The sequence below is a fragment of the Euleptes europaea genome, chromosome 11 (assembly GCF_029931775.1).
Source record: "Euleptes europaea isolate rEulEur1 chromosome 11, rEulEur1.hap1, whole genome shotgun sequence".
NCBI lineage: Eukaryota > Metazoa > Chordata > Lepidosauria > Squamata > Sphaerodactylidae > Euleptes > Euleptes europaea.
In genome coordinates, this window is record NC_079322.1 from 28,217,724 (window position 1) to 28,244,914 (window position 27,191).

At 44.7% G+C, this 27,191-nt stretch overlaps 1 protein-coding gene across 1 annotated transcript; it reads left to right on the plus strand.

The window, feature by feature from the left end:
• The first annotated feature begins 205 nt into the window (after positions 1-205).
• TGM4 (transglutaminase 4) lies at positions 206-26,869 on the plus strand. Its single transcript, XM_056857061.1, has 14 exons — positions 206-254; positions 784-963; positions 1,851-1,957; positions 4,663-4,792; positions 5,933-6,051; positions 7,810-7,917; positions 9,850-10,024; positions 11,483-11,621; positions 12,574-12,677; positions 17,455-17,706; positions 21,619-21,921; positions 23,012-23,181; positions 23,836-23,972; positions 26,668-26,869. Exons 1-14 carry the CDS (start codon positions 206-208, stop codon positions 26,807-26,809), a joined length of 2,115 nt encoding a protein of 704 aa, XP_056713039.1. The 3' UTR covers positions 26,810-26,869.
• The last annotated feature ends 322 nt before the right edge of the window (positions 26,870-27,191 follow it).

Genomic DNA, 27,191 nt, shown 5'->3' on the forward strand with positions numbered 1-27,191 from the left:
GCCCTTGCTGAATAGGCACATCTGAGCTCTTCCCCACCAAAACTGGTAAACAAACCCTAATACAAGATAAGAATCATTGCTTTAAAACAAGTCATAAAAGCTAGTTTAAGGATTATGTTCAATCTCTTTGGGCATTTTTGGGGGTCCAATTCAAGCTGAATGTGAAGTAGTTGTCTGAACCTAATGTGGAATATAGTCAGACATTATGGAGTACACAGGTACTCTTCCAAAACAGATTCAAGAACTCAACAAGAGTGAGTTTCAGCCTGTCAAAAAAAACCCCAAAAGCCATTTATACATTTTTAACCTCCCCCCTAGTCAGAGCACAGTCTAGCTGTGTTTCTATTGCCTGGCAATTGGCGTGAGTTCAAATTTACTTACAAATGCTTCCCGGAGTCTTTAATTAATGATTTGCTTAATCACAGTCCTCTATTAGGACAGGGAGATTTTTTGGGTTGACAATTGTAGACATTATAATGGCAACCCAGTAAGTCATAACGCTGTCCTTTGTGAGTCCTAACATGAAATTGCCTGTACTTGCTACGAGCTCAGTCTGCTTGCTACTGTTAAACTTCACTGTGTGAGCCCTATCTGACTTATATATTAACAGCAATTACAGCCCAGCCTTCTGTCCTGGAATGGCTCTCCACAGCAAATCATAATACAATTAAAAGGGGGCATAAATATCGAAATAAAAATATGGTAAAAATCTCTTTCTGTGTCCGTCTGTCTGTCTGTCTCTCTCTTTCCCTCCCTCCCCATCTTCTTGGTCCTTATTTTCAGGAGGTCCCCTGAAGACCGTTGGAGTCGATTTCCTCAGAGAACACAACACTCATCTCCACCACACCAATGATTACAATAATTCGAGTCTGATTGTGAGGCGTGGGGAGGGGTTTCAGATGAAGCTGACCTTCAGCAGAGAGCTGAAAGACCAGGACAAAATCACACTACAGCTCAGTATTGGTAAGAAGATCACAAAAAAAATTTTTGTGCATTACAACATATCAAGGTGGGAATACAGATTCCTGCTTTTAATAGGTTCCATATTCTACAACAAGGATCAAACTGTACAACTTCAATCAAATTTGCAAAGATTTTTTATTCCGTTTTTAAAACAAATCTGCTTAGAATTACATATTGGAAAGAAGTTTATTGGAATTTGGATATTTTTCATAGGGTTCAGGTGGTAAAGAAGGAAAGAAAAATTATGGGCCTTGATGGAAAAGAGCAATAGAATCAAGGGTGTATATTCTAGCTGTTTATTGTTGATATCCCATTATCTACGTGATGGGGCTTCCAGATAATTTACCAACCTGGTACAGACTAGAGTAAGAGTGTCTAACAATGTATTGATATTACACTATAGGGAGGGAAATTCAGCAAGCCCCCACACTGATATCTTAGCAGACCCTGCTCCTGCTTCTTCTTCTATTACTACTACAAGGACAACATTTTCTGCACAACCATAAGGGCTAGAAGGCTGATGTTTTTCATGTTGTTTTACTGAGAGTCTTGTGATTTTGCATCAGATGCTAGTTTCTCTGCTAAATAGAAAACTGGATATATTGCACTAGAACTTATATATTAGGACTAATGTATGCAGCCATTCTTGTACCTTTTCAGTATCTGACTCTAAAGAAGAATAATGTAACTGTACAGATACCCTAGAAGCTTCTCGCTGACCCCTCTCCCTTCACAGGGACATGCAGTTTCCATCCAACGGGAAGTGGTTGCTGGTAACATATGTGTTAGAATAGCTATCAAAAATAGACACTGCAGATGAAGGCTGCTCCCCTGCCATTCTCTGACATGCTGTAACCTTACCCTTTATGAACTTGGAATTCCTCCAGGTGAAAATCCAAAGCAATCAACTGGGACTCTTTTATCCTTAAATGCAAGAAAAGGGCAGGAGGTTAACCGCTGGCGTGCCACCATCAGTCAAACAAATGGGAAGCAGGTATGTCATCTGGAATATCATCTGGCACCAGTGTGGTGTAGTGATTAGTGTCTAAGATTAGGACCTGGAAAAACCAGGTTCACATCTCCACTTTGCCTTGCAAGTTCTTTGGGTTATCAACCTCCAGGTGGTGGCTGGAGATCTCCCACTATTACAGCTGCTCTCCAGGTGAGCTGATAGAAACTTTGGAAGGTGGGCTCTATGGTTTTCTAACCCACTGAAGTCCCTCCCCTCCCCAAACCTCACCCTCCTTAGGTTCCACACACACCCAATCTCCAGGTATTTCCCAACCCTATCTTAGGCCAGTCACCCCCTCTCTCAGCAATACCTACATCACAGGGTTGTTAGGAAGATAAATTGGTGGAGGGTAGAATGATGTCCATTGCCCCGAGATCCTTTGAGAGAGGGAGGGAGACAGGGAGGGAGGAAAAAAACAGATTTGGAAGTAACTGGATCAGATCTGTAAATTTAATTTACAGAATCTGGTGAATGTGTGAGCCAGTACGGCACAGTGGTTAAAGTGTTTGACTGTGGGGAGACTCAGGTTCAAATCTCCATTCAGCCTTGATGCTCCCTGGGTGAACTTAGGCCAGACACTTTATCAGCCTACCTCACAGGCTTGTTATGAGGATACAACACAGGAGGGAAGAATTACATGTGCCCCTCTGAACTGCTTAGAGAGAAGGTGGCTAAAAACATGACAGATAATCTAGTGCACACATTCAAGAAAATACCCAAAGGTGAGCACAGCAATTTCACTTCCAATCACCTGATTGTATCCTCAGTCATTCCTGCTTGTTGGCAAGAGTTTGCACTGATGTTGGTGGGAGGCTGGAGGTGGACAAAGAAGTGTGAATTATTTGTGGATAAAGTCTAGAAAAGTGCTGAGGATGAGATCAGTTGAATGGAGATGATATTGCCATGCACTGGAATATAACGAAGGCTGTCTTGGAGGGTTTATTGCATTAGGTAAGCCAGTCTTTACAAATCTGATCAGACTACCTCTCATTTTCATCCTTCCACTAGGCTGGGATCCCCTGATGAAATACACTGTAGCTTGAAACTTACTGGGCTGTGATATACTCCGTTAAAGATGTTTGATAATCACTTTATCATTTCCAGTCAGATTTGAAGAATGTGTCAGTTTGGTGGTACTGATTTTACTCTATAGATCACAAATGGTGCAAAATGTGGCAAATGCTCTATTAAAGCCCAAATTAGACTGGCATTGGAGAGTCCGGTAACAAATTGCAGGTGCTGATTTACTACTCCTGGTGATTGGCTATCATGTGGCAAGCACAATTATTTTATTTTATTTTGTTCTTTCACTTAATTTATACCCCACTTTCCTCCTCACAGGGGACCCAAAGTGGCTCACAACATTCTCCCCTTCTCCATTTATCCTCAGAATAACCCTGAGAGATAGGTTAGGCTGAGAGAATCCTACTGGACCAAGGTCACTCAGCATGTTTCAATGGCAGAGTGGGAATTTGAACCCGGGTCTCTCAGATCCTAGTCCAACCCTCTATCCACTATACCTTGCTGGCTTTCAGCCAGTGGTTCACAAGTTGGGTGGAGCAATTTTTCTTTAGCTGCAATGGCATCATCTTTCCTTTTGGAACAATGAATTGGCCTTTATGAAGCTGTCCCTGCCAAGGAAGAAGGCATTCACACATGATGAAACAAGAGCTCAGCAGCACTGACTATGACCCTTGTGTTCACATGCAACAAGAGACTGAGCACAAGGATCTATCCTCCATTTTGTTTTCACCATTTGCTTGCTGATGCCTATGCATTTCCCCTTAATGGAAGAAGACTGCCTCCTCCTTCATTCTATATGCCATTTCTTGCATCTCCAGGGTTGCCAGGTCCCCCCTGCAACCGGCAGGAGATTTCTGCATTTCCACTCAAATGGCCCCTTGTGATGCGTTTTGCACCCGGAAGTGACGCTCTAGCAATCTCCTCCAAAAACTCTATGGTTTCCATAAAGTGTGCTGGAACATCTGTATCACTTCTGGGTAAACCTAGACGTGATGGGGACGCTCTAGCAATCTCCTCTGAAAACTCTATGGAAACCATAGAGTTTTTTTGGGGGGGGAGTGCTAGAACGTCCATGTCACCTCTGAGTTAACCCAGAAGTGGCCATTGCTTCCCCCTTCAGCTGTCCCTCTTCTGCTCGCCAACCAGCTGAAGGTCAGCGGCAGCCCAGTCGATTGGTGGGCATTTGGCAAGCCTATGCATCTCAGTCACAGCTAGGCTTACCAGGTCCCTCTTCTTCTTCGGTGGGAGGTTTTTGGAGTGGAGGTGAGGGGGTGGGTTGCGCGCTCCCGGAAGTGCTGCATTGCAAAGGGCCAGTTTCCACTCAAACTCCCAGTTTGAGTGGTAAAGGCCTGTTGCAATGTGGCATTTCCGGGTGTAAAACGCACCACAAGGGGCCACAAACTGGGAGTTTGAGTGGAAACCGGACCTTTGCAATGCAGCACTTCGGGTGTGAACCAGAAGTGACCTGTCCCTGCCTGCACAGATTGCCCGCTGACCCTCAGCTGGTCAGCGGGCGGCCAGGTGGATTGGCCGGGGTTTGCCCGCCACCACCTGGCACTTGGCAACCCTAGGCACAGCCCCCATTTACTCAGAGGAATTAGATGCCCCATTAGGCTGTATGGGATTATAGTGTTATGGTAATGATGATCTTGTATTTCCCATAGTGCCTGATTATTGTGACCAGCCCAGCAGATGCAATTGTTGGAAAATACCTTCTGAAAGTGAAAACAGGGCCTAATATCTATCAGCCTGGGAAGAGTTTTATCTATGTTTTGTTCAACCCATGGTGTAAAGGTAATCAACATGGCCTAAATAAATTTAATTTCTGATTATGGCTATATCATGTTCTAAAACAGCGAGAGACAATCCCTCAAGAAATTTAACAATATTTAATACTGGGCTGAGACTCCCTTGGTTTTTGTTGCTGGTAATATAATAATTACCGCACCATTTAAGCTGAGGGCAAGATGTGTTTCAAGAGAAAATTACACACGGTAAACGTGTAATTTTTGGTAAACGTGTGTAATTTTGGGGGCTCTGCCCCAAAAATCTCCAGGTATTTCCCAACCTGGAGCTGGCAACCCTAGTCTTAACAGATGGCCAGTAGCACTATGGTATTGGGTCCCAAAAGGTAGAAGAAGTTTAGAAGTGGATTCCACGTAAAAACATTTGAGAACCATTGGGGTAAGTGTTCTTTCTCAAACTTATGGATTGAGGGAACCCCACAGAGTCTGATTTGTATTTGAGGTTACATAATTACAGAACTACACATTACACTGGGAATGCATGCTTGGATCCTCCAACATGTAGTTGAAGGGGGGTGGGTGTCCCAGATTTACATGGGTGCCATGGTACTGGGAAGGGGAGGTATTTGTTTCCTTCTGTTCAGTTCCCCTGACTGAAACAACCTCCACCCCATGGTACTATTAGCCCAATAGGGGGAAAAAGACAGGCCTCCTCTCTTTACCTGTCTTTTCCCCTCTACTGGGGCTAATAGCAAGTTGAGGGCAGGAGTGATTTTGATCTGGGAAATGGCCCTGATTCAAATGCGTCTCTTCTCATGCCTGCTTTTAAAGTCTAAGCCACATGTAAGGATCACAAATCCCAACATAATGTGTAGGTTAGCCCCGAAACAACAAAATTTAACACTAAAATAACATTAGAAAACAAATATAAGTCACTAAGATATGGTTATGGTAGCCAGTGTCTTGATATGGTAGCCGCTGTCTTCATATCCACATTTATAACAAGGAAGCGGGGACACAACCTGATAGTTTACAAAGGTCCATTTGGGTTTTAGTCCATTAGTCTTACTTTAGCCTCTGGCTGTCTGACAGCCATAAGTGTGTTGTCTGCCCAGCTGTGAGAATGTCTCTTTCCAGCCAGACTGTCAATTGACCAGTGCTAGTGATTTTCTCATGCCTTTGCTTTTAGCTGACTCTGTTTTCATGCCCAATGAGGCTGAAAGAGCTGAGTATGTGCTCAGTGATACTGGCTACATCTATGTTGGATCAGCAAAAAACATATACGGAAGACCTTGGAATTTTGGGCAGGTAAAAAACTACCACACATCTCTCTATCCATTACTCGTAAGCAAGTGTTGTTTCTCTGTTTTGTGAAATCCATGTGCATCTTAGATGGATATAAACAGGTAAGGTGATCGCTTTTGCTTTATTAACTGGTGAAACAGAATGGAACCTTTTGGTCCACTCTTGGAGAATTGAGAGTCCAATGTGGCTTCTGCCCAGGATCAGTTCCTCGTTTCCCTCCCATCGCCACCATGAATGCAAAGACATTCTTTACAGGATGCTTTCCCATCCCACTGCCCATTTCCCTCCCCCTTCACCACCAGCAGACTTTCTGCCTTAAACAAAAATTGCTAATACATACATTGCTACAGTATTTCAACACTATAGTGATATACCTCACACCATTTTTTTGTAACTGGCAGAAATCCCACTGGAGCTGGGAATGGGGAGGGGATGGCAGGCAGGAGGAAAAATGGTGCCGGGTGTGGTGCTGGATGTGGGCAGGGAGACAAGGAAACCCTCATCTTCCCATCCATGCTTTCCCCAAACTGACTTTTGGTACGTTATTTCCTGAAAGATTGTACCAAAAGCAGGGTTGGGGAAAGTGTGGATGGGCAGGTTAGGATTTCCTAAATGGTGTGGAAGATATGGATTTCCATAAATATTGTACCAGTATTTGGGGAGCCCCTCAGCAGAGCCAGGAAAAACACAGGAGGCTGGCAGACGCACGAAAATGTCATGCGGAAGTAGGGTTGCCAGATCTGGGTTGGGAAATAACTGGAGATTTTTGGGGTGGAGACTGATGAGGGCGGGGTTTAGGGAGGGGAGGGACTTCAATGCCATAGCGTTCAATTGCCAAAGCAGTCATTTTCTCCAGGAGAACTGATCTCTGTTGGCTGGAGATCCATTGTAATAGCAGGAGATCTCCCAGCTACTACCTGGAGGTTGGCAACCCTATGCGGAAGCCAAAATACAACCTGCTGTGGTTTGAAGGAGAAAGTGGAGCAAGATCTCCTTGTGGTAGCAGCCCACGTAGTGCAGCATACAATCAGTTTGGCTTGGTCTTGAGTTCTGATGTCACCATGGATTGGCTTTGGACAATTATGTAGCACTCTTGCAGTAAATCAAGAATTAAGGTAGTTTGTGAGACGTCAAAGGCTTCCATCAATCTGAAGAAAGAAAGAATTGCTTGATTATTCATAATATGTTGTTCCTTGGTTAACAATGATGCTACACTGGCAGCACAGTAATGAGTGCAGTCACGAATACCTTGTGAGTCAACGATTCGCACTGGTCTCCAACACTCGCTTGGGTCTGTCAAATCAAATATGGCAACCTGTGAAAAGAAAAAAAAACCTTCAACATCCTACCACTAGGTTGCAGTAGCTCACTGGCATATAGTTGTCCCTTCTCAGAGGAAAGTCTTTAAATGGTGTGATACTTTGCCTGAATATTTCTACGTTTCATGTATAAAGAGTGAGCCCTGGTCACATCCAAAAAGAATGTTGTCCATACAGAACACTTCCTGTAGCTACCAGCATCGGACTTAGAAGTATCCGTGTCCTCCGATTAAAAACTGCTCACTGTTTAAAAGCACCAAAACACTTCCTAATAAGACTCTTTCCTAATAAGTATTTAATAGAAGGTGTTACTTAATAGGAAGAATTTAAACCTCAAAAGCCTCTTACTAATGTTTACTAATGAAATAAAAAATAAACGTGTTTAAGAACAATTAAACTTCACTTTTTACTAATTCCGCTTCCCTACATACAACACACACAGTTTGAAGAAGATGTCTTGGACTGCTGCATGCACCTTCTGGACAAAAGCCAGCTCAAGCAGAAAGCAAGGAAGGATCCTGTCGTTATCTCCAGGAGCATGTCTGCTTTGGTATGTCCTTCAGTCAATGGTCTGATTCAAATCGGTCCCTGTTAGTTCATGGAGAAGAAAATGGTTCCGCCCCAAACCACTCTCATCTCCTTGGTTATGACTGCCATAGAAAATCTCTTGTCAGTGCAGACATTCCATGCATAGGAAGTCATGTTGAAATGCATCTCTGTGTGTTATCACACCATGTGCTGTATAGCCCTGGATGCTGGCAGGTGGAATGTTCCACATGTTTAGATCACAATGTGTGTGTGTGTGTGTGTGTGTGTGTGTGTGTGTGAAGTGCTGTGAAATCACAGCTGACTTCTGGTGACCTCAACAAGGAGCTTTCAAGGCAAGTGAGAAGCAGAGGTGGTTTGCCATTGCCTTCCTCTGCAGAGCCTTCCCTGGTGGTCTCCCTTCCAAGTACTGATCCTGCTTAGCTTCTGAGATCACCTTCCCTCCTTGGATCACAATGCCCCATCTGAAATTAGCATTTAAATGTTGCTGAGAAGAGGTCAAGCAGACGGGACTCTCTGGGAACAGGTCAGAACTGTGGCAAGAGCAGAGTCAAGGAATGTGCTGCCCACCCAGGACACTATTTCTCTTCCCCTAGGTTTTTTTTTTAAACAGGCTTTTCATTTATGCCAAAGCAGTTTTCATTTAAAGAACAGCATTTTAAAAGAACGAGTTGGCTTTAGAACAAGAAATGTTCTAGCACAACAAAAATCCCTCTTTTAAGTTATGAAGATGACAAGGTACTTCAAAGGGAAAGGGGTAGCCCACATATTCAGCCTGAGTCCCAATCTTGACAGCTGTACCACCCCTCCCCATGCAAATTAGCAAGGGAGAGTCCAGCTTCATCTGGAAATGCTGTAGCCCCACCTAGTGGGGAAGTCTAGCTACTGCTCTGAGTCTGACCCACAAGTCCAAGTCCATCCAGATATTTGCTAGGGAAGTAAGCACTCTCCTCATTGCTGGAATTGGCCCGCGGTCTTGTTTTGCTTTCTGATACTGACCTGGGAATGAAGCTATAGAATTGCCCAGTAAAGCGGTGTGAAAGGGTACTCTGGTACAGGAATGCCCTCAAGGCATTAGGGCAGGGAGTTCAGGTGAACACATAAAGCTGCCTTGGTCCATCAAGGTCAGTATTGTCTCTTGAGAATGGCAGCAGCTCTCCAAAGTCTCAGAGCATAGATCTTTCGCATCTCCTGCCGTGTAAGCCTTTTAATGGCAATGTTGAGGATTGAATCTGGGACCTTCTGCATGCCAAGCCTGCTGAACGACCTTGGGCAGTTCTCTCAGAATTCTCTCAGCCTACCTGAAGGGAGGCAATGGCAAACCACCTCTGAACGTCTCTTGCCTTGAAAACTCTACGGGGTCGCCATAAATCAGCGGTGACTTGACAGCACGCGCACACACACACACAGTCGTGGTTAGAGATACTTATTCTGCATTTGCTGTGGAATTTGTGTGCAGGGTGTATTAGCCAAAATACCCAGTTATGAATTGTTATATGGGGGAATTAGCGAATCAATAACTGGCAATGGGCATACTTTAAGCAGGGATGCAACCTTTGTGGCAACCACATTATTATGCTCCAGATGTATGTCATGGATGGAACCTGTGAAACTATAGCACTGAACCATGGCTATACCAATCACTCTCATTGTACAAAAAATGCTTTCCGTTCTTGACCTTTAAGATTTAAAATTATAACTCCCCAAATTGCAATTCACATCCCAGTTTATTTAAATAATAGGATTTGGGGGGGGGGGGGATTGAAGACCCAGTGTGATGTCTGCTGGGGAGGCAGAGAAGCATCCATCAGCTGATGTTTCAGCAATGGTGCAGTTGTTCTGGAAGGTTGCCCAAATAACAAAGGCAAAGGAAGATGTCAGGCTACCTGGCTTTGTTTTCTTCGGCTTTGTTCTTTTGATGTGTGTCTCTTTTTAGGTTAATTCCAACGACGATGCGGGAGTGCTTTTCGGAAACTGGTCAGGACGCTACATTGGCGGTACTCCCCCACTGGCCTGGACAGGAAGTGCCCCAATTTTGCAGCAGTATTACAAAACCAAAAAAACTGTCAACTTTGGTCAGTGTTGGGTTTTCTCTGGAGTGCTTACTACAGGTAGGAAGTGCATTTCAGAGGTAGTATAATTCTGAATACCAGGTACTGGAGAGATCCAATAGGGTAAGGTCTGCCGAGCTCATAGGTCTTCCAAGTTCAATTTATTACGGTCATTTGACCAGCATTATAAAAATACAGAAATGCATATCCTCAGCCTTACTCATAAAGACAAGGCAAATTTAAAGACAAACCACAGGAATACTATCAAAAAAAGAATATGACCATTGTTAAAATAAATCAATTAAAGTTAAAAATTACTGCTGTAATTTCCAAGCTCTACATATTAACATGCAGTATCTAGCGACCTGGATCTAGATCTGGGGATTATTGCCTGCTAACAGGTGGTCTATTTTAATTTTGTCAGTTTCTCTAGAGAGTTTTTCTAACAGAGGGTTAAACCTTTTAATTCTAGCCTCCCTGTAGAAGATACACTGTAGGAGCATATGTTCAATCGTTTCCACCTCTTGGAGCAAGCATGGGCACTTTCTTTTTATAAAAGGGATCTTCTTAAATTTACCTTCAAGTACCGCAGAGGGGAGTGCCACACACCTGGCAAGTGTGAAAGCTCTCCTGATGTTATTGGATTCCAATGTGACCAAATAGGCTTCTGGAGCGACCACATATTTGGCACTCTGTGGACATATGAAATCTGGTGTTCTAGATGTATCAGCTTGACGCTTGGTGTCTTCGATCTTCTGCCTGATCAGTTGTTTTGCTTGATCAAGCCCACTACTTAGAAGGGCTTGAGGGGATAGACCTAAGTTCCTAATATAATTCAAAACAGCATGTAGCCATTCTGACTGAAAATTATCTCTAAAAATCAGGGGAAAGAGACCCTGGGGATTCAGATTTCCTTTTAGCCATAAATGAGTGGACATTCCAGTCTCTAATCTGATCCAGGCATTTGAGACACATTTTGGAACCTGTAAAATCGCTCTCAGAAATTTGGACATAGGTCTTCCAGTGGCACCTGGTTGGACATTAAGTGAAACAGGATGCTGGACTAGGTAGGCCAGCAGTCAGTTCGAGCAGGGGGGTTCTACTGTTCTGATGTTTAGTGACCTTCTAAAATTGTGGCACTGCACTCAACCCACTCAAACAGTTGCTCCATTGTGGGTTTTCCAGCTGACGGAACCTCATGGACAGATCCAGCAATTGTTAGTAGCCATCATGATTCCATGCCCAGAGGAAGCAACCCTCTGAATTCCATTGCTGGCGTAGTCCTGGTTCTCAACTGTGGGGAAAGAATACTGGACTAGATGTACTATTGGTCTAATCCCCCATGGCTGCTCTTATATTCTTACATTCATGGTAACTGGACATGGAACACCGTCCCTTTCATACCATGTCTCATCCCTTCGGTAGCCTCATAATGGAATGATAAGCTGTAATGGATATAACTAACGGGATTTGGGCAAGTGAACGATCGAGAGCTGATACCTTTTATCTGCATTTCAGTCATGCGAAGTCTGGGGATCCCAGCCAGAAGTGTGAGCAACTTTGCTTCCGCTCATGATACAGAGGAAAACCTGAAGGTGGACATCTATTTGAATGAAAAGGGAGAAAAAGTGGAGGACTTAACATCAGACTCTATCTGGTAAAGCACTATATGCGACTGAGTTCATCTTTTTCTTAAATTCTCATTCAGGGGGAAATATAATGGCTTGGATCCCACTTAGAATTTCCACAGGTGCATGGTGGGGATTTTTGCCAATTCTCCCTTCCACAGCAGCCCCATATGCCCCCAAAACACTGCTTGTGGGGCATGGAGGGCCCTCAGAAACAGTGTAGGGAAGGAATCAGAGGTCTCCTGTATGAAGGGGGAATTTGTGGAAATCAACCCCCTCACATCCCTACCGAGGCTTACCAATTCCCCAGTGGGGGTGGGCAAAAGCCCGCCAATCCTCCAGGCTGCCCACCAACCAGCTGAGGGTTGGCGGGCAAAAGAATGCTAGGTAGAGGGGGAGGGGCGCAACACACGCATGTGCGACCCTCGTGCTGTGCCAACATTGTTTCCATGTTTACCTGGAAGCGACGCAGGTGCTCTAGCAATTTCCAGCAAAACTATGGAGTTCGGTGGAGATTGCTAGAGCAACTGCATCACTGCACATTGTGCAGGGGCGCGTGTGTGCGTTGCGCAGGGGGCGCGTGAGTATCATGCACCCCCAACCACGCCTCCACAAAGTTCCCACTGTTGGAGCAAAGGGACCTGGCAACCCTATCCCTACCCAAAAGCTGATCGTGAATGGCTTTACACGTCACCCTATTGCAGCTACAGCCTAGAATGGAGGTCAGGCCACTTTGTGCTTCCACTCTATGTGACAACCTGTCTGCAGAAAGCCAAGTGGATCATTTTCATAAGTGTTTAGTGGGGTGGGGGGCGGACCTAGCTCAGTGGCAAAGCTGGTGCTTTGTTTGCCAGAGGTGCCAGGTTGAATCCTGGGCGTCTGCAGTTACAGCTGTAGGGTCTGATCCATGTTCGGCTGATGCGAAATTGCAATAGGGAATAACTTTTTCGTTTTCAATTCTGAAACCTACCCTTTGCGCAGGAACTTCCATGTCTGGAATGAGGCCTGGATGAAAAGGCCAGACTTGCCCAAAGGCTTTGACGGTTGGCAGGCGATCGATGCCACACCTCAAGAGCTGAGCCAAGGTAAGACTGAAACAGAAGATACAAATGCACATGTGGTTAAATTGGTCAAGGTAGAAAATAAATCAAGCCCTGTGTTAATTGATTCCATAGTCTATGGAACTGAAACACAAATTTGATCCTTTGGATAAAGTTTTACTGATAACATGCAGATGTGTATAATAAAGTCTATTTCATGAATTAGCTAGAGATACATAAAAGAGATCAATAAAAGAGATAGATAAAAGACTTGAGAGCCAGCATGGTGTAGTGATCAAGAGCAGGGTACTCTAATCTGGAGAACCAGGTGTGATTCCCCACTCCTCCACATGAAGCCTGCTGGGTGACCTTGGGCTAGTCACAGTTTTCTCAGAACTCTCTCAGTCCCACCTACCTCACACGGTGTCTGTTGTGGGGAGGGGAAGGGAAGGTGATTGTAAGCTGCTTTGAGACTCATTTCGGTAAGCGAGGCATAAAAACCAACTCTTCTTGAATTCTGAGGTGGACAAAGGGATATGTCAGATTCAGACTTTCTGATCCAGGCCACTTTGATTTCGGAACCATTAAAGTCTATGAGAGAAAAGAAACATAGGGCTATACCTAGCAACGTGCCAGCAAACCAAAAAAAGGAACAACAACAAAAAAAAAGGCCAGGTGACAGCTTCATCGTCATGTAAAACCTCTACACACTTTGCTGTATAAGCTTGATCAGGGGGATCGGAGTTCCTTTGTGCTGACCCTTTCCACACTAATTGAGTTCTGGAACTCTGATCCTCCTGAAGAAACGTATACAGCGAAATACGTAGGGGTTTTACATGACACTAAAACTGTCACCTGGCATCTTTTTTTCTTTTCTTTTATTTGCTGGCACATTGAAGTCTATGGGTATACCAGCAAATAGTCGTTTGCTTGACAAAATGGAATTTCTGTTTGTATTTTTAAAAATGTATTTACTTATTGTTCCTACCCCATAACCCTTCTTCCTCCCCAATGGCTTACATTGCCCTCTTTCCCTCCCTTTTATCTTCACAACAACCCCGTTGATCTCTCTAGAGGATAGGGGTGTTTTGCCGAAAGGGTCCTGCAGACTCCCAGTTTGCCCCCATGTGGTTTCCCTTTGGTCCACTGACTTGCAGGAGGGGGGGCACAGGAGGCTGCAGCGGGAGTGAGAGGCAGGGAATTTTCCTTCCTCAAGCATGATTCCACTCTCTTTGAAGCTACAGCTCACATTAAAATATGGGTGAGGAAGAGGGAACACGGCTTGTTTCCACCACCCTTGGCTCACTTCATAGTGAAGCCCAATCATGTCTTCTTCCAGCGGCTTCTGGTGGCCCATGACAAAATTGTCGGCATTGTCCACTTGTAATGAAAAGTTCTGGGGAAACAGCCCTCGTCACATGGCCACGACAGGCATAAGTGGTAGTGGGAATATGCGCGACGGCACATTTCTCTCTTGAGAGAGATTCTTTTTAAAGGCCAGATAGGCAGTAAACAAAGAAAAGTAGAACTACACCAGATGGAAGAAGGCTGATGTCCTTTCTGCATCTCATTGTCGGGCACTGTGATGTTAAACTGTGGGAGTGGGAAAGGGTCCATCCCACATGATCAAAAGAGTTTCCTTCTAAACATTAGGAAGAACTTTCTAACAGTTAGAACGGTTCCTCAGTGGAACAGGCTTCCTCGGGAGGTGGTGAGCTCTCCTTCCCTGGAGGTTTTTAAGCAGAGACTAGATGGCCATCTGTCAGCAATGCTGATTCTATGACCTTAGGCAGATCATGAGAGGGAGGGCATCTTGGCTATCTTCTGGGCACGGGGTAGGGATCATTGGGGTGTGTGTGGGGTGGTAGGTAGTTGTGAATTTCTTGCATTGTGCAGGGGGTTGCACTAGACGACCCTGGTGGTCCCTTCCAACTCTATGATTCTGTGATAAGTGTGCTAGAGAGAACCCTGTGGTGGCTGGTCATGCGGAAAAACCCATAGCTTGGTGTTGCGAACTGTGAAGGCTAAATGGGCCTTGAAGGCACACTTCTGTTTCCCATAAAATAAAAGCCAACTTGCAAGGGAGCCTTCACAATTGTCCTGATTCCTCCAGACTGCCAAGCCACATGCTCTGTATTCCAGCATTGCACCAAGCTCTGGAGATTTGTGCTGTTTTCCTGCTGCTTCTGTTTGCCCAAATGCCTGTCTGTGCTGTCAGTTTCTATAGAGATGGAAGCAGGATTCCTGACAGCGTCTGCTAGGCTGGGAATTGCATCCATGGCTACCAGGAGCAAATGTGCAAAAGAAGTGTGGGATTATTTCTCATTTAACAGACTGAGGGGAGGTAGAAAGAGACAACTTATTGTTTTTATTTTTTTTTGTATGTGTATTTTAGCTTTGGTTTTAATTGTTTTAATGATGTGTTTTTATTTGGTTTTAATGTTTTTAAGACGTGTTTTAATCATGTGTGTTACCTACTTTGAGGGACCTGATGAAGGCAGGGTATAAATGTTGTAAATAAATAAACTTGAATTTAAACCAAAATGTCAGGGGACCAAAGTAAGGGGAGGGTGAAAGATGAGTGTGAGGAAGAGAGTGCCATTAATATCCCCTGTAAAGCAAGTCATAAACTGTATGGATTACTGAACCGGGGAATAATTCATAGTGTCCAGCATCCAAGGGCACGGGTGACCCATATTTCCATGCAGTGCTATGTAAAGACTTGAAATCTGGAAAATCTCTTTTACCACCAAAAGCAGGGAGCTGGGGAGAGTTTCCTCCTTGCTCTCTGGTCCCTTAGGCCATTTATTCATGGAAGGTTTTGCATTGGATTTGCCACTCTTTAGATGCACTTTCCCCCCATCCATATTCTCAAACCTCAACAATAAGCCGCCATGCAGAGTTTTGAGAATTCAGATGGGGAAAATGTGCATCAATAGAGTGACAAATCCAATGCAAAACCTTCCATGAATAAATGGCCTTAGACTCCGGCAGTTGATTAGTTGTCGATTTAGAGGGCATGGTGGACAATTAAAGTCCTGGAACAGCTTCTCTTCACACCCATTGTTTGTACATTATCAGAGGAACTGCTCGAGGCAGCTTCCCCTAGGACATGTCCTCACAGTTCTGTCCCCTTGTGGGGATGACGATGAAATGGGGGTGAGGGACTGTGCCAGACTAACCCTAATTTTGCACTTCTTTGTCACGTTCAGCATAGGGACTTGCAGATTTCCCCACACAGAATGGAAGTAATTCGCTCCCATTAGAAGAGAGCTTACACATTTCTTCTCAGAAAAGAGAGATGTCCCCCATGCCAGACATTTTTTGCAAAGTGTGAAAACAGACAAATATCGAACCGCACAGTTCCTGTGACAGAACAGTGTTTCAGTTTGTGGGGATTTTTGAACTGAATGTATCATCACAGGATAACTCCCCTTCCTTACTATTAACAAGATGAAAACACACACCCCCACAGTGTGTGGTAAGAGTGCTAGCTGTCACACCATCCTGAAAATTAACTGAATGTTAATTTTATTAACTGAATGTTATTATTTTTCATTACGTAGTAACTGATGCCAAGGCCATTTCATTTGAACACTGAGAGAGTGAAAAGTTCACTTCTGCTACCAACTCCTCCACCTCAAAAATGAACCGGCCCAGGACAGCCAAATGAGCTGTGCTTCCTGTGTGAAAACCTATTCTGAGAAACTGAGCATTGATTTGACTGTCATAGCTTCTCACAGAACATTTCTTTACTGTATCTTTGTAGTAGTTTGCGTTTTGTCTTTGAAAGGAAGACTCATAAAACTTATTGGGGCGTTTGTGTGGGTGTACAGAACTGCAGCCCAACCGCAAAGACCAAAACTAAAAGGGAAAAAATGGGAGTGGGGAGAGATATCCCATAGGACAATAATGCCAAAATACTAATCATGAAATTACCACAAAAGCTATGAGATGTTCAGTAATAAAATTACATATGGGTATTGTACAACCACATTCAGAAGAAGAAGAAGAGTGGGTTTTTATATGCCAACTTTCTCTACCGCTTAAGGAAGACTCAAACCAGCTTACAATCACCTCCCCTCCCCCTCCCCACAACAGACACCCTGTGAGGTAGGTGGGGATGAGAGAGTGTGACTAGCCCAAGCTCACCCAGCTGGCTTCATGTGTAGGAGTGGGGAAACAAATCCAGTTCAACAGATTAGCCTCCGCCGCTCGTGTGGAGGACTGGGGAATCAAAACCGGTTCTCCAGATCAGACTCCACCACTCCAAACCACTGTTCTTAACCACTGCACCACACTGGCTCTCAAAAGCATTACAATGTGCAACTGGAAATACAAGTAGGCCATGATGATAAAACTGAGAGGGGTCCAGTCACCATTTATCAGTGAGGTTGCCAGGTCCCTCTTTGCCGTCGGCAGGAGGTTTTTGGGGTAGAGCCGGAGGAGGGTGTGGTATGCGGAGGGGACAGATTTAAACGCCATGGAGTCCAATTGCCAAAGTGACCATTTTCTCCAGGCGAACTGATCTCTGTTGGCTAGAGATCACTTGTAACAGCAGGAGATCTCCAGCTAGTACCTGGAGGCTGGCAACCCTATTAATCAGTGTGATTGTCAGAAGCAACACCTTGTCCACAGTGCAATTCAGTTAGGACTTTCCTTGTTAATGTCAGAAAGCCCATAAAAGTTGTCAGGTATTTCCACGAACACACAAAATTACAGGTCACAGAGACTTTCTCGTGAAGATTATGCTGTGGAAGAAACGGCCAATGAACTTTGGATACATTTAGAAAAAAATGTTAACATTTAATCTTCTCTGCAGGGATTTTTCAGTGTGGCCCCTGTCCAGTAAATGCAATCAAAAGGGGAGAAGTCTATCTTCCCCATGACTCCAAGTTCGTGTTTGCTGAAGTGAATGCAGACAGGGTCTTTTGGCTTGTAAAGAATGTGGATGGAGAAAACAAATATGTCAAGTTGCGTGAAGAGACCAAAGTGATCGGGAAGAGCATCAGCACAAAAGCAGTTGGGAAGAACACCCGCGAAGACATCACAGTTCAATACAAATTCCCAGAAGGTGACCAATACATTTTATTTTCCCCTCAAAGAGTAGAAAACAAAGGCAAGGCCTTAGGTCATGTGACTCTTCCAAAGTTGATGGAAAAGTCACCTGACAGATGAATAGGGTTGCCAGCTCCGGGTTGGGAAATACCTGGAGATTTTTGGGGTGGAGCCTGAGGAGGGCGGGGTTTGGGGAGGGGAAGGACTTCAATGCCATAGAGACCAATTGCCAAAGCGGCCATTTTCTCCAGGTCAACTGATCTTTATTGGCTGGAGATCAGTTGTAATAGTGAGAGATCTCCAGCTACTACCTGGAGGTTGGCAACCCTACAGATGATCTGTGGTAGGCATTTGTTGGGGACACCAAGTTCCCCTAGCACTAAGCTTACATTGCTTTCTATTTGAGATTTGTGTGGATGTTTTCTTAAATGGTAATGATGTGGTGGATGGAAATTCTGTTCTTTCCTCTCTGCTCTTCTGATCTATATTTTAGTTTGGTGTTGACTGAAAAATCTATAGCATATCTGATATTGGTTGATATTTATGAAGATGTGATTTTCTTCTGCGAAGAAGACTAGGATACTTCGGTGCGCAGAGACTCATCAGAATCGTGTCCCATGACATCATCTCCAGTCATGAAACTGAAATGGTGTCACCGTGTCAACAGACGTTCTAAGACTCACACAAAACTCTGTCTGAAGTCTGACATCGCTTTCAGTTACTTCCAGTTACAAAGCTGGAAATGTTGTTGTGATGTCATGGGATGCTGTTCCAGCCCTCATATTTTCCCCCAACTGCTCACCAGAGTCAGGATGGGTTACAGGTAGGGTTTCCAGGTCCCTCTTCGCCACCGGCAGGAGATTTTTGGAAGGCGGGATTTGGGGAGGGGAGGGACTTCAATGCCATAAAGTCCAATTGCCAAAGCGGCCATTTTTCTCCAGGTGATCTGATCTCTATCGGCTGGAGATCAGTTAAATTAGCAGGAGATCTCCTGCTACTACCTGGCAATTGGCAACCCTAGTTACAGGGGGTGGGGGCAGAAGAAACGGCAACCCTATCTGTGAACTACCTTTTGAGTGTCCTTACTGAGGTAGAAAGGCAGTAGTATAAATAAGCTCAACTAAACTAGTTTTGATCTCATGCCCTCGTATTACTAGGGACTGAAAGGAGGATCAAGGGCCAAATTAAACGAGGCGGATGTCCCTGAGTCTGCCTCAGGGACACTCTGCCATTTTAGAGAGTGAGTTCCCATGTGGCGTGTTATTTACCCATACACACACACACACATACAGCACCATTTCAGGTTGGGAGAACAGCACCAGGGGGGAGGAGGCAGGATCTTCACCTCCCCCTGTGCCACCATAGTCCTGACCAGAATCGGGGCTCTGCAATGCAGTTTAAAGGAGGGGGAACCTACTCTCTAAAATGGCAGTGCATGCATGAGGCAAACTTGGGGACACCCGTCTCATCTAGTTTGGCCCTACATTAGCCCTTAGCATCTCATTTTCTTGGTTGGGGGGCGGGGGAACCAAACACCTGAGACCAAACATTCTAAAACGAATAAGTGTCAGGAGAACACAAGATCAACAGTCCCATAATCTTGCTTGTTCGTTGTTCTTCAGATAAATTTTATAACACCACAGTACACTAATACATATTACAATTGTGACAGAAACCCTTCACTTCCACCCATCTTAGGCCCAAACTGCATGTTAAATTTTACATGTGCTTGCAATGGGGACTTGCAGCCATAAGGCAGTGAGGGGCATTTGCCCGTGAGAGGCAAACAGCACTCCCCCAGGCCATTTTGGGTTGGGGAGATGGTGCTGGGAAAAGGCAGTAGCCCCTCCCCTCACGCCATAGTCCCAGTGAGAATCAGGCCCCTGCGGCACTTGAGTTACCATAGTGAACTTGCAGCTGGCGTCCTGCTGCTAATCTCCATTGGGACATCTTCAGCCTAACCTGTAGTTTGGCCCTTAGAGATGTGATACAAGCTCTGATGCCTCCTAGTGCCAATATACCCAATGACAGTGAAAAGGCTGTTACAGAGCCCTTGTCACAGATGGAACTTACTAATAACATGAACACCTACAGTATAGAGCAAGCTTATCAGGAGAGAAATGTGTCACTTGATAAGAGGAATCTTCACACAATCCTTGGCTAGTATAGTTCTAAAATGTCTGAATCAAGTGGGTCTCACATCCAGGGCCCTGAGTATTCTCACAAATTGAAGTGCTGACCTCACCATGGCTTCCCCATTCCTTTTGATACGTTTTTGGAAAAGAAAGGAAGAATATGTGAATGAATTCTTTGGTTCTCGTAGGTTATCCGGGCTGTGTAACCGTGGAAAGAAAATACCAAGACCACGGTTACACATACCGGATAACCTACGAGAACCAATGAACTCTGACCATGAAAGCCTTTGACAATATTTTGAATGAATTCTGTTATTATTTTAGATTATTTTAGATTCCTTGGGGAGGCACCCTGGAAAGTTGGCATGCCCACAGAAAAGGATGTGACCTCCTCCACAGCTAATCAAAACAACAGGGAGATGAGCCCACACAGTTATCTATCAGGCAAGAGACGAGATCTGTGTATGGTCCAGAGGCACTTTCACACATGCCGAATAATCCACTGTCAATCCACTTTGGAGCTGGATCTTACTGTGTGAAACGGCAAAATCCACTTGCAAACAATTGTTAATGTGGATTGAAAGTGATTATTCAGTATGTGAGAGATTTTCCACATTCTTGCTTCCCTCACTTGTAAGTTCCTATTTCTTCAGGGCAGTTTTCCTGTTCCACATGTGTTTTGCTCTCTCTAGTGGCCGATTCAATATCACACAAATTTATGTATGGCATAAAATCCTGCAGTTAAAATCTACAGGAAGATATGCTGGGCATAAACCTGTGTGATAATGAATCATCCACTAGAAGGAGCAAAACACATACAGAATAGGACCATTTCCCCCAAGAAACAGGAATTTACCAGACAAGAAAATGAGAATGTGGAAAAGCCCTGTGTGCGTTTAGACTCAAATTTAATGTCATACAGAGTTCTCTATAATTTGGTTAGATGCCAGTGGCACAATTTATACCATAGTAAATTCACAGAGAATAGGAGGAGTATTGCTACAATCCTGTCTGTGTGGATTATGGATCACCTTCCCATTATGTTGATTGGTCACACAGGAACTCAAGTCTTTTCTGAAGGTTTTCCAGACCTCAAGGACAGAAACAGGAGAGACTGGGAAAGATTGAGCACCTGCCCTGCCATGAGGGGGCCTGACCTGTCCCTGTGACTCTCTCTCTTCAATGTTTTACTCTGTTGCGGTGCTTGACAAGGGGGGAAAATGTTGGTATTTATCCTGCACCTCTGAACAGTACATGGCTGATTGTGTTCCCCACACCAATGGGGGGGTTCCAGATGGGAACTTCTCCAAGAAGACTTTTGTTGTCTGTTAAGAGTAAACATTTTTCCTCTGAAACCCCCTTAAGTAGTCTCAAGTCAGTTGGTCAATATCAGTAGTAACTAAAATATATTAAGCCCACACATTACATTGTTTTTGTTGTACATCTAAGATCTGTTAAAGCCTGTACACCTCAAATATTATTTGTCAACGAGGCAGTCACGCATGTATCATACAAGTACACTCAGAGAGCCAGGTTGGCTGCAGTCCCTGTTGAGTGTACAGAGTGGCAAAGCCAGTAATGTGGAATGGACCTTAGTCTGAAATTTTATTTACCAATCATATCCTTTGAATGGAATGCAATATTTGACGTACCTTGCTGGAGATTCAGTTTGCATTTCTCTGTCTTAAGATATGATGGCTGACCACGCTATCTACATTGGATAAAAAGTGGCTGAGGATCTGTTCATGAAGCTGAAAACTGGCATCAAGGTTTTCTGATATATATTTTTTCAGATTCTCCAGAGGAAAGGAAAGCGGTAGAAACTGCTTGCTCTTATCTAAACTCTAGCAATCTGGGAATCTGTGAAATAACACCTCCCCTTGAGCCTCTTAAGGCTAACCTCCAACTTGGGATGGAAGGCAAGGAGACCTTGTGGCCGGGGAATCCCATCGATCTGAATATTGTTGTAAAGAATGAATCTGCCGGCACGTGGACCGTTGACCTCGTTGCCTCTTGTCAAATGGAGTCCTATACTGGAAAAGTAGAGGCCAGCCTTGCAACCATCAAGCAAACTGTCCACACAGAAGGCAAGCCAGGTATGCACTGTAAAACACCATCAGTATCTGTGTGATCTTTATTAGGATGCTGCTGCCCACTTTTTGAGGAGGAAGTCCTCATAGGTTGTCAAAGAGATTCTTTCTATGATAAGGAACACAACTCTTTGAGCTATAGCTTGCGGACAGGGGCGTGCATGCAGATGCATTTCCATCGTTTGCGTCCCTACCTCCCAGTAGATATGTGTGATCTTTTCCACTTGGAAATGGAATGCATTGCAGAGCTTGAGAAGGTGCAGAAAAGAGCAACCAAAATGATCAGGGGATTAGAGCAACTGCCCTATGAGGAGCGGTTAAAACACTTAGGGCTGTTTAGCTTGGAAAGAAGACGGTTAAGGGGAGACATGCTAGAGGTCTATAAAATTATGCATGGTATGGAGAGAGTGGACAGGGAGAAGCTTTTCTCCCTCTCTCATAATACTAGAATGCGGGGTCATCTGCTGAAGCTGAAGGGTGAGAGATTAAAAACAGATGAAAGGAAGTATTTCTTCACACAGTGCATAGTTAAATTGTGGAACTCCCTGCCCCAGCATCTGATGATGGCTGCCAACTTGGAAGGCTTTAAGAGGGGAGTGGACATGTTCATGGAGGAAAGGGGTATTCATGGCTACTAGTAAAAATGAATACTAGTCATGATGCATACCTATTCTCTCCAGGATCAGAGGAGCAGGCCTATTATATTAGGTGTTTTTGGCTCACAGGCAGGATAATGCTGCTGCAGTTGTCTTGTTTGTGGGCTTCCTTGAGGCACCCGGTTGGCCACTATGTGAACAGACTGCTGGACTTGATGGCCCTTGGTCTGATCCAGCATGGCCTTACTTTTGTTCTTATGCATCTGAAAAGAGAGGAGATCAGATCTTCTTCCCTAGTGGGAGATTTCTGGTCCAAGAAAGGCCTGTACAGGTCCATGCGCTTTGCTTTGCAGGCCTCTCCCCAGTTTTCCTGACACTTCTCCTTACAAGGAAGGGGCATCATCCAAAACTATTCATATGCCAGCCACCATGTTTTGCTCTTGTCTTGTGCAATAGATACGTTCTGCTTGCTAGCTGACTCTGCTTTGTGTTTGACACAGTTATTCAGATCCCTCTGAGAGTAGCACCTGAGGCTTATATAAAAGCACTGATGGCGATAGAGGATGAACTTTTGGTCAAAGTCAATATTATTGCGGAGGTTCAAGAAACCAATGAGAAGCTGACGGAAGAGCTGGCTTTAACCTTCCAATACCCACCTCTTAAAGTGGAGGTAAGGCATTAAGTAATAGCAGATACTGCTGAGATACCATGCATTTGGAAAAACTGAAGGTAGAAGAAATGGAAATCTGAATGAAGTCTAAAGAGAAGCACTGGAGAAGATGCTTACAACACACTCCCTGTAACATCAGGTCAAAGGCTAGCACATGTGCCCTTAGGGTTGCCAGGTCCCTCTTTGCCACCGGCTGGAGGTTTTTGGAGCAGAGCCTGAGGAGGGCGGGGTTTGGGGAGGGGAGGGACTTCAATACCATAGAGTCCAATTGGCAAAGCAGCCATGCTCTCCAGGGGAACTGATCTCTATTGGCTGGAGATAATTTGTAATAGCAGGAGATCTCCAGCTAGTACCTGGAGGTTGGCAACCCTATGTGCCCTGCTATCCGCCAGGGATATTCCCAGACCAGCAAGAGAGACGCACACGTGGGTGAACCTCATGCAAACCCTGGGGGCGATTATTCTGTGACTCACCTGTAAGAATGGGGAAGATATTCTTTCCTATCTTGCTCAGTCACCTATGTTTTGCTCTTTCATTGTCCGTACATGGATGCCGAAGGTTATGAATCAATCAATCTTGTTTGTTCCGTTTACAGGCTACGCGTCTTTTCTTTAACCAAATCTCCTTTTCTGTTGATCCCTCTTTGTTCTGCAGATGCCAGAAACCGCAAAGATTAATGAAGATTTCCAGTGTGCGTTCATTTTCAAGAATACACTGCCCATTCCCTTGGAAAACTGCAAACTGCATGTAGAAGGCTTGGGCATTTTTAGAATGGAAACATTTGATCAAGGGTATGTACCTAAAAGGTGCTGCTGTAGACTGAATCAGACCTAGAGTTCCAGTGTGGTGAGAACTGTTTAGGGATCAGTCAAGTTTTTTTCTTTTTATTGGTTTCACAACTAATGATTCTATAGCAAATAGAGCTTTTTCTTCCTCTGCTGTAGAACTCAGGTCATCCAGTGAAGTTGACAGGTAGTAAACAAAATTAATTACTACAAGTGCAGGGGCATCTAATTTTTCCCACCCCACTATTTCTTCTTTCCCTTCCTTGAAAGCTCCCACAGCCTCACATCTCCCTACTTCCTTCTCTCCTCCCTACCACCAATCAACCTACTCTTATATGCTCCCTGTTTTCAACTTTCCCTCCTTCTCTTCCCCTAGCAGCCTCTACCTGGGAAAACTATGACCCAGCTGTGTGATAAGAGCCCCGTGGTGCAGAGCGGTAAGCTGCCATACTGCAGTCCAAGCTCTGCTCATGACCTGTTCGATCCTGACGGAAGTCGGTTTCAGGTAGCCGGCTCAAGGTTGACTCAGCCTTCCGTCCTTCCGAGGTCGGTAAAAGGAGTACCCAGCTTGCTGGGAGTAAAGTGTAGACGACTGGGGAAGGCAATGACAAACCACCCCATAAACATAGTCTGTCTAGTAAACGTTGGGATGTGACGTCTCCCCATGGGTCAGTAATGACCCGGTGCTTGTGCAGGGGTCTACCTTTACCTTTAGTTGTGTGATGCCAGCTGCTGAGCTAAGTTGAGTTGTACAATGGGGAACCTGCAAGGACTTGCAAGGGGAACCTCATTTCCCCCTGTGTCCTGTTCCCCATACTCTTTCCTTTTCCCCTCCTCCTGGCAACCCCCATATCCTCATCTTTCCTTCCCACCCACCAGCCAACTTGCCTGCTTTTATCCACCCCATCTTCAGCTTACCTTCCTTCCTTCTTTTCTACCCAAGAAAACTACGGCCAAGTTCTGTGGTGCAAGTCACCAGGTCGGACTGGGACAGGCCCAGTTACGCATTGGGGAACCCGCAAGGCCATTCATAGGGCACTTCACTTTCCCCTGTATCTCCCTCCTTCCACTATTTCCTCTTTCCCTCCTGCTAGCAACCCCTATAACCTCAACTTTCCCTGCTTCCTTCTCTCCTTCCCACCCCAAAAACCAACCAAAATTTTATCTGCCTCCTCAACCTCAGCTATATTACTTATTTATTTACATCAGTTATAGCCTTCCTTTCTCCACAATGTGAACCCAAAGCAGGTAACATCATTTTCCTCTCCTGCATTTTATACTCACAACAACCCTGTAAGGAAGGGAAGGCTGAAAGTGTGTGACTGGCCCAAAGCCATCCAATGAGCTTCCATGGTAGAGTGAGGATTCAAACCTGGATTTCCCAGACCATAATCTGAAACTCTAACCACTACAGCACATTGACTATTGTGAGGTGGCTGCTTTTGAACAGTAGCAAACAGCTACTGTGAGTCATGCAAATTGTGAGTCATGCAAATTGTGAGTCATGCAAATTGTGTGGTGGCAAGTTGCCTGGTGGTTACTGCCAAGCCTGGCCCTGATGAATCCTCCCGCAAAGGCCAAAACAGCCCTAGAAAGGGTCCTGCCCCTCCCCCTCCTTTTTAGTGGTTGGAAACCAAGGCTTGAAGGCTGGCAAATCTGTTGTGATTGCCTAGCAACAGGCACTGAGGGCATTCGTTTCTTAAAACTGCAGCCACTGCTTCTATCATTCTGGAGGATTTTAATCCCACATGATGCTTTTCTCAAATTTGTAGAAAGGTCTGTCCATCGTCCAAGCCTCTGGATTTAAGAATCCACAGATGGTGCCACATTGAGAATTATATTGATGTGGGATACTTAATTTATGGAATTCACCACCCCAGATTGTTGTGTTGGATCCTTCATTAGATGTCTTTTAAAAAGGGACTGAACAGATGCATTGAAAAGAGACCTATAGTGGCTATTAGCAGTCAGCCTCTGAACACCAGTTGCTGGGGGTCAACAGGACAGCAAGGCTGTTACCTTCATGCCTTGTTTTGAGAGTTTTGAGTCACTGTGAAAAGCAGGATGTTATTACAGATGGACCTTTGTTCTAATTGGAAATCAGGTAGAATTATGCGTTCCTTCTACCACTATCCCTCACCCCATGGAAGAAAGAGCTGCCTTGGTGTGTATGTTATTTAGATCAGGGGGGAAAGTCCTTCTCCCAACTCAAATAAAATTGGTCGTCGTCGTCCCCAGCCCCGCAACAGTATATATATATTTTTAAAGACCTGACAGATTCAATCAGTACTCATGGTTTTCCCTCATAACACACATGGAGCTGCCTTATACTGAATCAGATCCTTGGTCCATCGAATAAGTATTGTCTACTCAGACTGGCAGCGGCTCTCCAGGGTCTCAGGCAGATGTCTTTCACATCACCTACATGCCTATTTCCTTTAACTGCAGATGTCGGGGATTGAACCTGGGACCTTCTGCATGCCAAGCAGATGCTCTACCACTGAGCCTCAGCCCCTCCCTAAAGAAACATATATGTCCAACACATGCTTGGCTTGAGAAGCCCTCCATTTCAGTGTCTGCCAATGCACATGTGTTCATGGCACAAGGATTTGGATTGGGCCTACAGCAGCAAGTACATTAATGGTTATCCTGTATAATAACATGCATATGTTTTTGTTTTTGCTTCTTTTCCCCTTCTTAGGGATGTGGCTCCTGGTGACATCTTTAAATCGAAAATTATATGCGCTCCGAGGAAAACAGGGATCAAAAAGATAGTGGCCAAACTCAACTCCACCCAAGTGAAAGGAATAACCGTGGAAAAGGTTATTACCATCATGGAATAGGGGCAGTCCCCAAAGCCAACAGGTGGTGGCAGTCAGAGGCTACCACTGAGCCTTATTGACACCGCTTGCTTTGATGGCGAAACAAAACAAGAGAGAGAGAGAGAGAGAGAGAGAGAGAGAGAGACGCTAAGAGAATTTAAGTGGCTTAGGGGTATAGCTGTTTTGATTCTAGCTAATGGGGATTTAATAGAGATTATTCAAATGTGCTCTTACATGCGTATAGATTTGGCAGTTTAGGATGAGTAAGAACATGTTTTTGTGGAATTTGGAGTGGGCATAATATCCATGGCTTCGGGGCAGGGGTTGGCTCTGTTTTCCTTACGCGAACAATTTAAGGCTTTGTGTGAGGCTAACAACATTAGCTCCTTCTTGTCCGTTTGGT